We start from the raw sequence: 13,926 nt of genomic DNA, 5'->3' as shown, positions 1-13,926 counted from the left end.
GCAGAGTTGGGTGATGTATATTTGATGAGCGGGTGCTGGGGACCCTCTGGAGGGCCGTGACTACGGCAGGACAATGGGCCTCGCTCAGGTTTCCTGCTGACTGACACTGACACTGCTGCTCTTTTTGTAGGTGAGCCGGTGAGCCGGGGCTGGAGTTTCAACCAGGCCAGCAGACCAAGAGGCAGGGTTACAGCGGCGGCAAAACCCAACACAGTCCCACCTGATGCCTGACACCTTCGTTTTACTCTCAGGAAAACCATGAAACTGTGACAAACGACCAGGCATTCCATATTGGTTTACATCTCGTTGATTTGATGCTTTACCCAATCCTTTTTACAGGAGTAAACTCTAAATGTAAAATTACATTAGATGATCATTTGGCCTGTATGTTTTTTTTTAAAGTTGAAATGGCAACTTTTGAGCGTGTTAAATATAAGTCATGGAGTTATTTACAAACTCACGGAAGAATATAAAAAGGATGTTGATGCTGTATTTTGTCGCCAAGTTTGGGGACAACTTTCTTTTTCTGGAGTCAGTAAAAGCAACCTTGACCTTCATGAAAATGGACATCCTCCTAAAGCTAGTGTTAAAATGTTCAACAACTATTTTTGGGATAATGAAGTACAGATAAGACATATCCAATACACAACATCCTGGATGATGAGCGTTGACGTTCAGCAGAGGGAAACATGCAGAAATGTATCCAGCAGACACTTCAAGTTCATCTTCCAGTTGGTTGCTTCGTCACCCCTTATCTACCCTTCTTTCATCTCGCTCACTAAAACATCACTGTTGTATTTGTCATGTGTACTCTCTTTTTTTGTTGTTGTACCACACACTAATCACTGACACAAGGACAGCTAATAAAGCAGTTTTATAAACATGATGGAAGGAATTTTGTAGTGGCCTATTTACGTTGGTAGCTCCGTCTTATTCAGGATAGAAAACATGCACCCGTGATAAAAACATCTATGAGTCAGTGTGCAGCTTGTTCATTAGTTTTGTTTCATTTTATACCTGCAATTTTTAGAATGCTCTACTAAAATTAAATGTTGATACATTTTAACATGACAACAAACACACGGCAGAATACAGTCTGCACAAGAAATGGAAATTGAGGGAGGGAGAGAGAGAGAGACAGAGAGAGAGATATTTTTTAATTGTTAAATCTGTTTATTATTATTATTATTATTATTATTATTATTGTACGTGTAGCAACTAACAAAGCCCCCTTTAAACCCTCCCCCCTCCGAATCACCTTTGGGTGATTATAGAGCTAATTATTCCGTTTTATCGCGCGCGTGTCTGGCCACCGGAAATCCCCTCTTTGATTGACAAGGTGCTGCCCCGCTGACCCGGGCGGTAAATATTTCATGGTCTACTGCTTGTGCGCTTTAGTTGACGTTCAGGGCTGTTTACTCTTTAATTGAGAGAAGTGTGTGTGTGTGTGTGTGGGGGGGGGGGGGGGGGGGGGGGGGGGGGGGGGGGGGGGGGGGGGGGGGGGCACAAAGTAAATGAAGCATGATTAATTAATGTATTAATTGCCAAGAAAGTGAATGGGGTTCAGGCAGAGGAATTCCTGCGTTTGCCATCAATTAATCATTTTTGCAGAATAATTCTCTCACCCTCCCTCTCTCTCCCGCCCTCCCTCTCTCTCGCTCTCTCTTTCTCTCTCTCTCTCTCTCTCTCTCTCTCTCCCCCCCTCACTTTCTCTCTCTCTCTGTCAAATGTACTGTAATCATCATCATAACATGAGATATTGTAAATACGTCATGTATCATTCAGGTAGGCTTCAGAAGGAAACAAAGTACAGCATTAATAATGTTTTTGTGATCAGCTGTTACACTTTGAAACATCTCTGTAACCCTTTACAAAATGTCTTAGTATTTCAGCATATGATCTTGCCAAGGGCTCCAGAATAAAAACGGAAGTCTCAAATATGCATTAAAATAGGAATGTGTCATTATTAACTCACGTTTTTTTAGTGGTCAAAATCCCCATTTCTCTGTTAAGCCTCTGGTTGACATTTACATTTGAACACAGGACAAAGTTGGTCCCTGAGCCTTTATGCAACCATTGCTCCATGTCTAGGATGGGTTAAGTGCAGAGGAAAAGTTGTTTCTTCTCTGAGAATTGACAATAAAGGCACCTTTAACTTTCAGGCCACACGTTCAAATTATTCTTTGTTTGATCCAGACATTTGGGGAAAAGCAGTATTTAATCATTAAGGGAATTCTTTAGGTGCAACCTTTTAACTTTTACGTCAACGTTCAGATTTTTTGGTGCAGCTGCCTGTTTTGTCTAAGTGTTGCCAATTTCTTCAGGTGTTGATTTTCAGGTAGCTCAATTTTTTTCACATTGCAACCGCACAGTATCCTTCCTCGTTTCTTTTTCCAGCAAGACAGGCACGCTTGTAGGCGTGGATAACCTCATCCTGATTGGTGGAGGCATCCAAAGGGAGGCAGTGAGGATCCACCAATGAGGAGGAGCCTTACACGGCAGTGGTCCAATATAGGAGCTGGAGGAGAGGCGCATCTTTATTATAGAACTCATTTACAGGCGGAAAGGAGACAGGAGACCCGCAGGAGACCAGGAGTTACCTCTCCTTCTCTGTTTCTGTTTTTTAAACGAACCTGACTGCATATCCAACCCCGATCACGAACCACCTTTTTATTCAAAGCGTCTGCGTCCGGCAGGTTTTTTTTTTCTTTTCCGAGGCGTTTCTATTTTATAAATTCTCCAACACGGAGCCTAACGAGGAAGACTTGAAACGACCCTCACTCGGTTCCGCAATCATGATGTCGATGAACAGTAAGCAGCCTTTCAGTATGCACCCGATACTCCACGAACCCAAATACGCTCCTCTGCACTCCAGCTCGGAGGCCATCCGCAGGGCCTGCCTGCCCACACCATCGGTGAGTTCAACATTCATTAATGCATCTCCTGTCGTTTGCCAACACAACTTCTGAAATGTCTGGGGGAAATATTGGAGAAATTACATATGGCTAGCAAAAAAAATCCTTCCTCTGGACAATCTGATAACTTTTACAGTGGCAAGCTCGTAAATGATTCGATATGGGGTTTTCCCTGGATCTTCCCTCAGAATATTACCAAGCCTGTTTTGTATCATAAAAACCACAATGAAAGAATAATGAAGTTAAAATCCTCCCGTGCAACCACAGAAAAAAGAGAGGAGGAAAAGTGCCATGCTTGGAAACAATCGGGGTAGTGAAATATTTCTGAATTTCTGAAATAGACAGAAATAGATTAAATATCGTATTAAATAAAAGGTTTGAGATGACCGTGGAGCACAGCAGCAGAAGCAGAAGCACAATGAGGGCAAGGATGTCAGTGCGTAAAGACGCACAAAAGCTTCTATGTGAAGCCAAATCCTGCTTTCAGGCAAGTGTGAATGATGCTCCTTAAAATGAAGGAAGATAAAAGATGAAGGAGGAAAAAAGACGTTGCGTGGATTCTCCAGGCGCGTGTTATCTCATATTGTCCATTCATATTCAAACTCAGTCTCATTTCATTGTCCGCAGAAATTATTCAGGAGATCGTAAATATTAATTTTAAATGAATAGCCATCCGCTCTGACACACTTTCTGGGCATAAGACAAATCCGTGATGTCCAAATTGTATTAGATTGCAATTTCTGAAAAGTAGGAAAAAGTTAAGTGAAAGCATGAAAATGAATTTAAATCGAATTGAATCTGTAAAAAATAAAAACTTTCTGCTTAATGGAAATATTTTGCATAAAGGGAACCCAAAAGTGTCCGCGAACACTGCTTTACGTTTGCCAGCAACTTGTTTGAATGGTAGTCAATCTGAAGCTTTTACTTATGAACAGATTGTAAAATTATGCAAAGTGATGTGATATTAATACGTGTAAAAAAACAAATATGAATAATTTTACCTGACTGATGATCTGCAGTGCATTTTTTTTCTTCTTTTTTAACCAGAGTTTTGGTTTTCTCTTTTCCTTTACATGCACATATTTACTTAAAATAAACGGTGTTGATGGTTCTATTATTTTACATAAATTTCTTCACAAATAAATGTAAATATTGTATATCTAAATTGTTTTTTTGTAATAGAAAGGTTATGAATGATGAAGGCACCCTGGGGGAAAACAATTTTATAGATAGATAGATAGATAGATAGATAGATAGATAGATAGATAGATAGATGGATAGATGGATAGACAGATACATTTAGATACATTTTCTTGGGCCCACTGATAGCCAAACTTCTCCAAATCCTTCACACCTCCACATAATGATTATGATTGCAGAGGTCAATGTGTGGACTCCTGTCCCATGTCCTTCTCTAATCGGTCTGCCTCTGCTCTTCTCGCAGCTTCAGGGCAACATCTTCGCCGGCTTTGATGAGAGCCTGCTGCAGAGAGCCGAGGCTCTGGCCGCGGTGGACATCGTGGCCCAGAAGAGCCATCCGTTCAAACCAGACGCCACCTACCACACCATGACCACCATGACCAGCATGACCTGCACCCCAACCTCCTCCTCCGCGCACCTGCACCACCCATCGGTGCTCTCCTCCCACCACCACCCGGCGCACCACCAGTCAGCGCAGGGCCTGGACGGCGACCTGCTAGACCACCTCACACCGGGCATCTCCCTGGGCGGCATGCCCGGCTCGGACGTCTGCTCCACGGCCTCGCATACCGCCCACGCCGCCCACATGTCAGCCATCAACCACATGCAGCACCACCACCACCACCATCAACAGTCCATGAACATGCACCCGCACGCGCAGCTGTCCCACGGCTCCCTGGGGTCCGCCGGCTTAGACTCGGAGCCCGATCCCCGGGAGCTGGAGTCGTTTGCTGAGAGGTTCAAACAAAGGCGAATCAAACTCGGGGTGACACAAGCGGACGTGGGCTCGGCCCTGGCCAACCTTAAGATCCCCGGGGTCGGGTGTCTGAGCCAGAGCACCATCTGCAGGTTCGAGTCCCTGACGCTGTCGCACAACAACATGGTGGCCCTTAAGCCGATCCTGGAGGCCTGGTTGGAGGAGGCGGAGAGGGCGCAGAGGGAGAAGATGTCCAAGCCGGAGATCTTCAACGGGGGCGACAAAAAGAGGAAACGAACATCAATCGCGGCCCCGGAGAAGCGCTCCCTGGAGGCTTATTTCGCCGTGCAGCCGAGGCCCTCGTCGGAGAAGATCGCCGCAATCGCCGAGAAACTTGACCTGAAAAAGAACGTGGTCCGGGTTTGGTTTTGCAATCAGAGGCAAAAGCAGAAACGAATGAAGTTTTCTGCGACGCACTAAGACCATGCTGGCTGGGGGAACCTGCGGGACTCTGGCCTCTTTACAAAAAGACAAATCAGAGGACAAGCTGCTGCACACTGTCAGAAAATCAAGGTACACCGTTGTGCCTGTTGTTACTGGGGCTGGACCGGTTTGACACACAGCCAGGGCTTAAAAAATGATATCCATTCAAACAAGTCATGTAATCTCTTATCAGGTCTTGATTTTTTACTTTTTCTTTTTCTTAAAAGGTTCTTAAAGGGATCTTTGCTTTCAGGAATTCCTGAAATGAACATAGCACACCTGAAAACGTAAGATGCTGTTTCACCTCATTGGCTGAATTCAATCCTTCTGAAGAAGAAAATCACATTATCTGACACATAAGTAATGGACTAGATGTCTTATTAAGTTGCACTACAGTGTTGTCCACCTTGCAAAGGAGCAGCATCCACAGCCCTGCCTTTTATTTTCATTTTCATTTTTTATTTTTGCACCAGTGCCTGAATCCCAGTTGTGGAAAGAATTTCACAGAAAGTATTCAGTAACGTTTTGCTTTTGAAGCGTGTGCAAAGAAACACCTGCACGTCTCTGGAGTGTTAGCTGTATTGTAGAGGCGCTGAGAGGTTTAAATGTGGGACACCTGTCGAGTAATCTCCACTCAGTATAACCAGGGACTGTTTGCTTTTTCTTTATTGTTTTTGGAAGGTTCAGCCTCATGCAGTTACAAAAAACGACTGGATTCAACGGTGTACCTTTTTTATTCTGACAGTGGAAACGGAGCACTGGGACTGGGAGAAAGACTGAGTTCCTGTCCAAAAAACTTGAGACTCTTAAATCTTTACGCTTCTCCACAGAGGCCGATACTCTCTGAGAGACGTGAGAGAGTGATCGACGTCGTGTCAGAAAAAGAAGGGAAACAATGCTCCGTCCCATTCATTCATATGGCAATTATTGTACAAAAAATAAGCATAATAATGACGGGAATCGAGGAATAACTGATATTATCTTCCTTAGTCGGAATAGCTTTTTTATATTTATCATTGTATATATTTGTGAATAATTATGTTGCACCTCCGTGTGTGGAAAAGCTCATTGAAATGTATTGGATTCTCGCTGTCTTTTCTCCCAGGTGTTTGTTTCTGTAGGGAATTCAATAGCTTTTGGGTACAGATTGGACAAAATGAGTATAAATGTCGGTCTGTGGCTTATTAATGAGGCACAATAACTGTAATCCATTGCATGGTTTACTCGTAAGGGGGAGATGGTTGTTTTCTGTGCGTAATGGCTCCAAAAATATGAAAACAACAACCCCAAGTGAATGCATTGCAATAAGAAGAGAGAGACACACACACACACACAAACACACGCACGGATACACACATCCACACGGTATAGCTGTGTGGCTACCTCATTACGCAAGTGTTGGCACGTTCATGGTGATTTTAAAAACACGCAAAAAAGGACGAGTAGGATCATTTTATCTTTGTTTTTTAATGTTTTCTTCTTTTTGTTTCTCTTCCACCGGTTTAATGGTGAATTAGGCCTAGAAGACTCACTGATGTGTAAACCTGTTGTATGTTCAAGTTCACTGCAAGGACGCTTTGACAATCAAATTATTATTATTATTATTAGTATTATTATTAGGTTGTTTATCTCCCCTATGTGTGTCCTCATGAAAATGAATCATTTTGCATTTTATTATTATTATTATTATTATTATTATTATTATTATTATTATTATTATTATTATTATTATTATTATTATTATTATTATCACTGACACCTTAATGGAGCGCACTTTGTAGATATTCCGATGAAGGTAAATAGTCGGCCTTATTTATACATATTTTTTCAACACTTCTGAGAAAACGCTATGTTTTGTTTTGTCTTCTTTATTATGCCCTTATTTATTTGAATTTAATTTATTTTGGAGAAGAAAAACAACACATTTCATTTGTGAAAGTGTGCTTTAAATGTGTCTGTGTAAGCGACAGAAGCTGAAATAAACCGTGCACGTTTTACTTCATCCTCTGACAGCCCTTTTTTTGGAAAATAAAATAAAAAAATAAATAAAAAAGGCGGGTTTCTGGGGTCAAACAGCAATGTGAAAACTCATAGTTATCACATTTTTTATCCAAAATGTTATCATTTTATCAAACTTTTCACTATACATTTTTTTTTTTTTTTGGTGTGTATACCAATCGATACCTGTGACCAGCTTCGTATCACCATCACAGCCGCGGATTAAGCCCATGTTTGCTGATAGAGGTGTTAATGATCTTTGAAAGATAGATTTAATGGAGTCTGCAACATGAGCAGCAGCCCGTCTGTGTGTGTGTGTCTGTGATCCAGGCAGAGGAGAGCAGCTGCTGCTCTGAAACAGGAGAAGCCTGAAGGTGAAGGAGCTCCGTCTGAAAGCTGCTTCCCAGCGGTGATGAATAGCATTTGATACTTGAGTGACTCTAATATTGATCAACTTCGCCGGGTATGAAGGGCTCTATGCGCAGGCAGGTCTCGGATCTGATGCTTTTAGATCCAACAAACGTTTCTCTGAGGCCCAACAATATCCTAAAAACGTGAGAGAGCGGAGCCGATGAAGAGCCACTGTTTTTGAAAGTTAAATAAAGAAAACTTGCACGGAAGCAAATAAACTGTCTCCGTTTCTAAATAAAAAAGGCGTTTTTTTGCACAATAGCAAACCAAGAACATGCGCTACACCAGTTATTCTGCCCCTAATGGTTTGCTTCGGGTTTATATGAGAGACTCCTTATTTTTATTATTTTTTTTTACCCATGAAGAATGGGCCTGAGCCAAGATTTTAGAAATACTGTGGTCATGGTCCATATGACTCCCAACCCTTTTTGACCATAAACCAAAAACAATGTCTCTAATTGATTTACTCTATTGATCTTGTTAACTTTTAAATCCTAGTTTCTTTAAAATGTAATTCCGCAACATTAAAATTGTGCTTTAAAGCATTTTGGACACTTCAGGAATAAAATTGTGCGTTGATGCCTTTATCTTTTTATGAGTTTGTTGTCTGTGTATATATACAGTATATACACATACAAATTAGTTAAACGTAAACACATATTGAGTCTTAAACCAGTGCAGTCAGCTTTTAAAACAGCACAACATGTACATTTCAAAATCTAAAAAAAAAACAAATTCATTAAAAAATGAAATATGACCACATCCCACCCAGTGTCACGGCCCTGAGCCTGTACAACTCCTGATATTAACTGAGAACATAATTCTTCTGAATTCACGATTAACTTTTGGACTTCTTACACGTGAAAGAAAACTTTACCTGGCTAATGAACAGAGGTAAAGCATGGTGACAGATACACATGAAGCCAGATGGATTTTACACATGTTTCAGGCAATCAACTTCAAATTCAAAGTGTCAATTTCATTCATTCACCAACTGTCAGCCTATAGTGACATTTCTCTCAGATGTTCCAATCCAAAGCTCTCTTAGGAGAGCTGAGCTCAAGAGAATAAAAACAAATACTGTAACCTAACTTTATTTAACTTTTTTGTGGAGGACATTTGCATTCCACTTGTGTCTGTGAAACCCCAAAACATTCACAGTATTCCTCTTCCCATGAGGCTTTGAAAGTACAAGACACACAAGTACAGACTTTTGAACATCAGTTATTAATAATAATTACAATGCATTTATTTACAGAGCACTTTTTGAGATACTCATCATTAACATTTACAACAATAAGAAATGAAACACATAAAAGGAGCTGAAATATTTAAAATGAATTGCATGTTGCATAACGGGGACATTAATTACACAAACGTTAAACACACAATTTACCTGCAAAATAAATGCATAGACATGTCCATGTGAATGAATGTTACTCATGGGATCTGCCTATCCTCACTTTTTACAATGTTCTTGCAGGGAGGAACACCCCGACACCTTTAAGGACACTGTTATTACAAAAACACAAAATGGTTAATGGAATCTCAATATGGCAGCACATTTAAGGTTGTCTTGAGGTTAAAACAGAGTGGCATGTCCTTTTCTATCTGCCTAAATGTATGCATTATATATATATATATTCTGTATATGTACTGTATATATACATACGTATACATATATATAGATATATATATATATATATATATATAAATATATATGTATGTTAATATACTATCCGTTTTTATCTTTACCTCTACCGCCAGCTCAGCAGGTGGTTTCAGCTCATGAAGTTGTTATTAATGAATAATAAATATCGGCTGTTATGATACTATTGATTTTTACGTGTGTTTGTTAAGAAGCTGCTTTTCTCTGTCGTACAACAGCATCTCGGGGCTGATCCCCTCGGAGCAACCCAATACAGGCCTTTAAAGCAGCTGGTCCCAACGTGGAGCCGATGGAGGAGCAAAATGAAGAAATAAAAAAAAATCCCTTTATAGCCTAATTCGTTTCACTGTTGGAAGGATGAATATGTCTTTAAATTGGGTTACTTTGTAGTAGAAATCTGATGTTTTTTTAAAGAAATGTGTGCCTTCTAGGCCGATAAAAGCCATACAATGTGTTTTTGGCTCATGTGGATGAAAGACACCAAACACTTGCTTCTTGCACTTGCTTTGCTGTCCCACGGGTGCACGCCCAAGCCATGTCTATCGTTTTGACGCAGACAGACAGTGAGGCATTCAACTCAACTCAAGTGTGTTTTATTGTCATTTCAACCACATAGACGAAACATGACATTTAACTGACTGACATTTAACTGTCACAAACTCCACCATTGGCTAGCAGTAGTTGTATAAAGGCACCCCTTTTCTGCAAAGGTCCGTGTTAACACAGCCCACCTCCACGAGTCTTACCCGACAGAGCAGCATCTGCTCAGAAGGCTAGCAGGCCTGGTAAGTAGATAGCGCAGTCCAGTACACTGTTGTTCAGCAATGTTTTTACAAAAAAACAAAACACAGCAGACTCGGTTCTTGCGTTGGGAGTTTCGTTGAAGTTGGATGTACATAGTCCAGTGTGTTGTCTTATGATCAGACACTTGCAAGAAGGATGTATATGACAGGTGGCTGTCTAGCGTTAGCTGTCCACCTAGCTGAAACTCCTGCCATCATCAATGTCTGCTTTACTGGCCAGCAGCATCGGGCGAAACCACGGGCTGAGGTGGCAGGCGAAGCTTACGTGGTATTTAGAGTATTCTGTTTGTAATAAAGTTTCCTGAATATTTTCCAATCTGTACCTATGTATTCTGGTGGTACACATGTGTGGCAATGTGAATGCACATAATTGTTGTAAAATGTCTCTGCTAAAAAGAGACAGCTGTAGCTTAGCTCCAAGATGGCTGACACTCGAGTCGCTTCCGCTCAGCTCCTGTAAAGAGTTCCTCCACCTGCGGTTGGGTGGAAAACACGCAGAACTAGCTGGTTGCAGTCCACAGCCTCTGGGCAAAAATGCCTCTGATGACAATAAATGATAATTTATCCGTCATTAGAGGTTACTTTTAGATCCACAATCCAGAGAAATCTTGTCTGATTAAACAACAACATTATAATAAAGCATGTGATGTTAATAATACATGTTGATTGTATGTTGCTGTTAAAAACATATTAAATAAGTTGTGCCATGCACCTTAATCTTAAAGTTCTTCAAAAAGTGCTAACATTTTTCCAATTGAAATTTAAATCATTAACTTAATGATTTAAATTTGTATTGGAAAAATATGAAGTTCAGAAGAAAGTAAATCGTGAGTTTGTCAATATTTCCAGATATGTGGCTGGCATGTTGGTCTATAACAAAGAATGTAGTACATGGCTTCATTAAAGTTTAATTGTTCAGCAGCTCTCCAGTTGAAGCCTATAAATTATATATAATTGACCGTGTAATCAATGTGAACAGTGTATCTTTCCTGAGACTAAGTGATGGGATGCAAATTATACAGATCCAAATTAGCTATAATATTTTGGCTTTTTCCTATTGGGAAGAAGAAGTTAGTTACTGTTCAATGTGACTTCTTTTTATTTTTCCATCCACAAAACACCAATATGTTCTTATGTAACAGCTTTTTTCCTCAGATATTCATGACAGTGTATTGGAGTTTAATCAACGCATCTTTGATGTTGCTGTAAGTTTCACTAGACAAACCTCTGTGCTAAGTTTTCAACAGAAAACAAACTAAAAGAATAGCATGCTAAAACTTTGAAGAAAATGGGTTCTTTTTTAGGGGCCTGGCCACAGCCTGCACGGTGCTAGTACCTGTACAGTCTAAAGTTGTTGGTTTAATAATTAAAACAACACAAAATGTCTCTTTTCCTCTATTGGTTGATGTTTTCCATGTGATCTCTTCTCCTCCAGACTCCACCCAGGATAGTGGCTGTTGTTGTTGTTGTGGATGAGCGGATAAAAGAGCTTTTCCCAGGATAGCGGTAGTTAATTGTTTGATTTAAATAATTAAGAAACGGGAGGCCTCATTTTCCTCCGCTGTGTTTTCCTGTGTCGGAACCAAACAAGAGCAAATCAGACTGCAGCTTTCCTTCAGTTTGAACCAGTAGAAGGCTGATGCGCGCGCACACACACACACACACACACACACACACACACACACACACACACACACCCTTGCCTCGCATCCTCAAACTTCAGTCAGCCAGTGTGCTTATGTCTTGATGGTTACCAATGGGAGATAATGTGATGTTCAGCCTCTCTGGTGTAGAACCACAAAAGGACCAACTCATACGTTAATGTGTGCTTCAGTTGTGTGACACAACTCACAAACACATGATAAAAACACTAATACACATCATCAGGGTTTTAAGGTTTCATTTATTAAAATTTGCAAAGGCAGGGTGCAGCATCGTGAGGACAATTTTTCAACAAAAAACTCGTCAGTGATAACAGTGAGCAACATATTAAGCAAAAACATCAAATTAAAAGCATGAAGCTTTAATTAAATAGGTCGTTTACAGAACTAATTTGGCAAAAGAGCATGAGGAATAAAGGAAAGGGACTCTATGAATTCCGGCACTGACAAAGTGAGTAAGTGAGTGTTGAGGCTGCAGGCGGAAAGTCGTTCAGCGGGGATGAACTGTCCTGAGTCAGCCATGACGATGTTGGTGAGGGTGCGCTGGGTGGCTATATCTCGCCATTTGACTTGGAGATAGAAAAGGAGAAGACAGAATGGTGATGATCTGGCCGCATCGTTTTTGTGACCTCTCCAGCTCCTCGGAGAGGCCGTCTGCCTGCCATTGACAATTGTTAAGCTTTTTTCTGTTAAAAAGCATTTTCTGATCCATCACCTCTATAGTTTAAGGTGCTCTAAGCAATGTTGGGTCACTTCTTCATACACTGAGCCCGGCACAAACGCAGACAGTGAAACAAGAGAATGCCAAGAAAAAGACAGTGGTAATACGGGACAGGTGACATGAGGGCTGACAGGGAGCAGGTGAAACCCATGTGGCAGACAACCACCAACACAGGAAACACACAAGGTAGGAAGCAAGTAAACAAGACACATGAGAAGAAACTAAAAAAAAAACAGGAAATAGAACGCACGCACAAACACACACACACACTCACACACACGCTACTACAGCAGTACCTGTGGACACACACACAAGCTACCTAGAGTGCCTGCGCTGCAAACCCAGATTTAGTTGTAAATAAACTTTTAAGTGGTCACCACTTATTCATTAGTGTTTTGTTAAAAACCATATTCATTACTAAATCACATAAGTTGTTTGTAAGAATCAGCTTAAATATGCAGTGCACAGATCATATGTAAGGTACATTAAAGCATACGTTAATAAAAAAAGCAGAGATGCATGAGGATGAGGTCCCATGGCATGAACATTTTAACATTAATATGTCTTCCCCCAGCCTGCCTACAATCCCCTTGTGGCTAGAAATGGCGTTATGTGGGTTTTCTGCTCTGCCTTTGAAAAAAATAAAGCTCTGATGGGCCAATCTGGAATCTTTCTCCTTATGAGGTCATGAGGGGCAAGGTTACCTCCCCTTTCTCTGCTTTGCCTGCCCAGATAATTTGGCTCACCCATGAGGGAGAGACATGGCTTTCAAACGAGCAAAGTGGCAGATGGTCAAGCTACAGAATCAGAAATGGCACATACCAAGGAAAGCTCATTGTGGGACTGGCTCTACTGGCTGTAATTGTGCACCAAGGCTGAACTGAATAGGCTGAAGTGATGGGATCTGGGCAGTGAGCGAGTGAAGAGAAGCATGTACAAAAAAAAAGGTGTGGAAACTACCAACCCTTTATTCAGAGTTAAATTTTCCACGCTGTTCGATACATTAGAAATGCTGTTTAATGTGTATTGTTTGTTTCTTATATGAAACAATCGTATTGAATGTGTTGTTCTTTAAATCATGCTTACTTAAAGGAAATGAAATGTTTATATCAACAAATTGTTTCTCTAGTAGTGATAAGTAGCCTAATATGTTATGTTATTTGTCTTAATGCGATAAAAACCATTGATACTTTTTTTTACCAAACAGACAATGCACAACAACATTGATAGCCTTGATATTGACTGATTGGAAATACAGTCATTCACAAAGCAACTCTAGACACCTGTGTGTCTGCAACACTGTCTGCAACAGTTAGGAGAGGTCTGAAGCCAGGCTCAATGCTCACACTTATGCAGGCCACGTGCTCT

General features: G+C 40.8%; 1 protein-coding gene across 1 annotated transcript; it reads left to right on the top strand.

Moving 5' to 3' along the window:
* Positions 1–2,557: 2,557 nt before the first annotated feature.
* zgc:158291 (uncharacterized protein LOC572084 homolog) lies at positions 2,558–7,297 on the top strand. Its single transcript, XM_034890601.1, has 2 exons — positions 2,558–2,915; positions 4,360–7,297. The coding sequence occupies exons 1-2, from the start codon at positions 2,796–2,798 to the stop codon at positions 5,290–5,292; spliced, it is 1,053 nt and encodes a 350-aa protein (XP_034746492.1). The 5' UTR covers positions 2,558–2,795; the 3' UTR covers positions 5,293–7,297.
* The last annotated feature ends 6,629 nt before the right edge of the window (positions 7,298–13,926 follow it).

This window comes from Etheostoma cragini, chromosome 13 (genome assembly GCF_013103735.1).
Source record: "Etheostoma cragini isolate CJK2018 chromosome 13, CSU_Ecrag_1.0, whole genome shotgun sequence".
NCBI classification, from domain to species: Eukaryota; Metazoa; Chordata; class Actinopteri; order Perciformes; family Percidae; genus Etheostoma; species Etheostoma cragini.
This window is presented reverse-complemented; position numbering and strand designations above follow the sequence as displayed.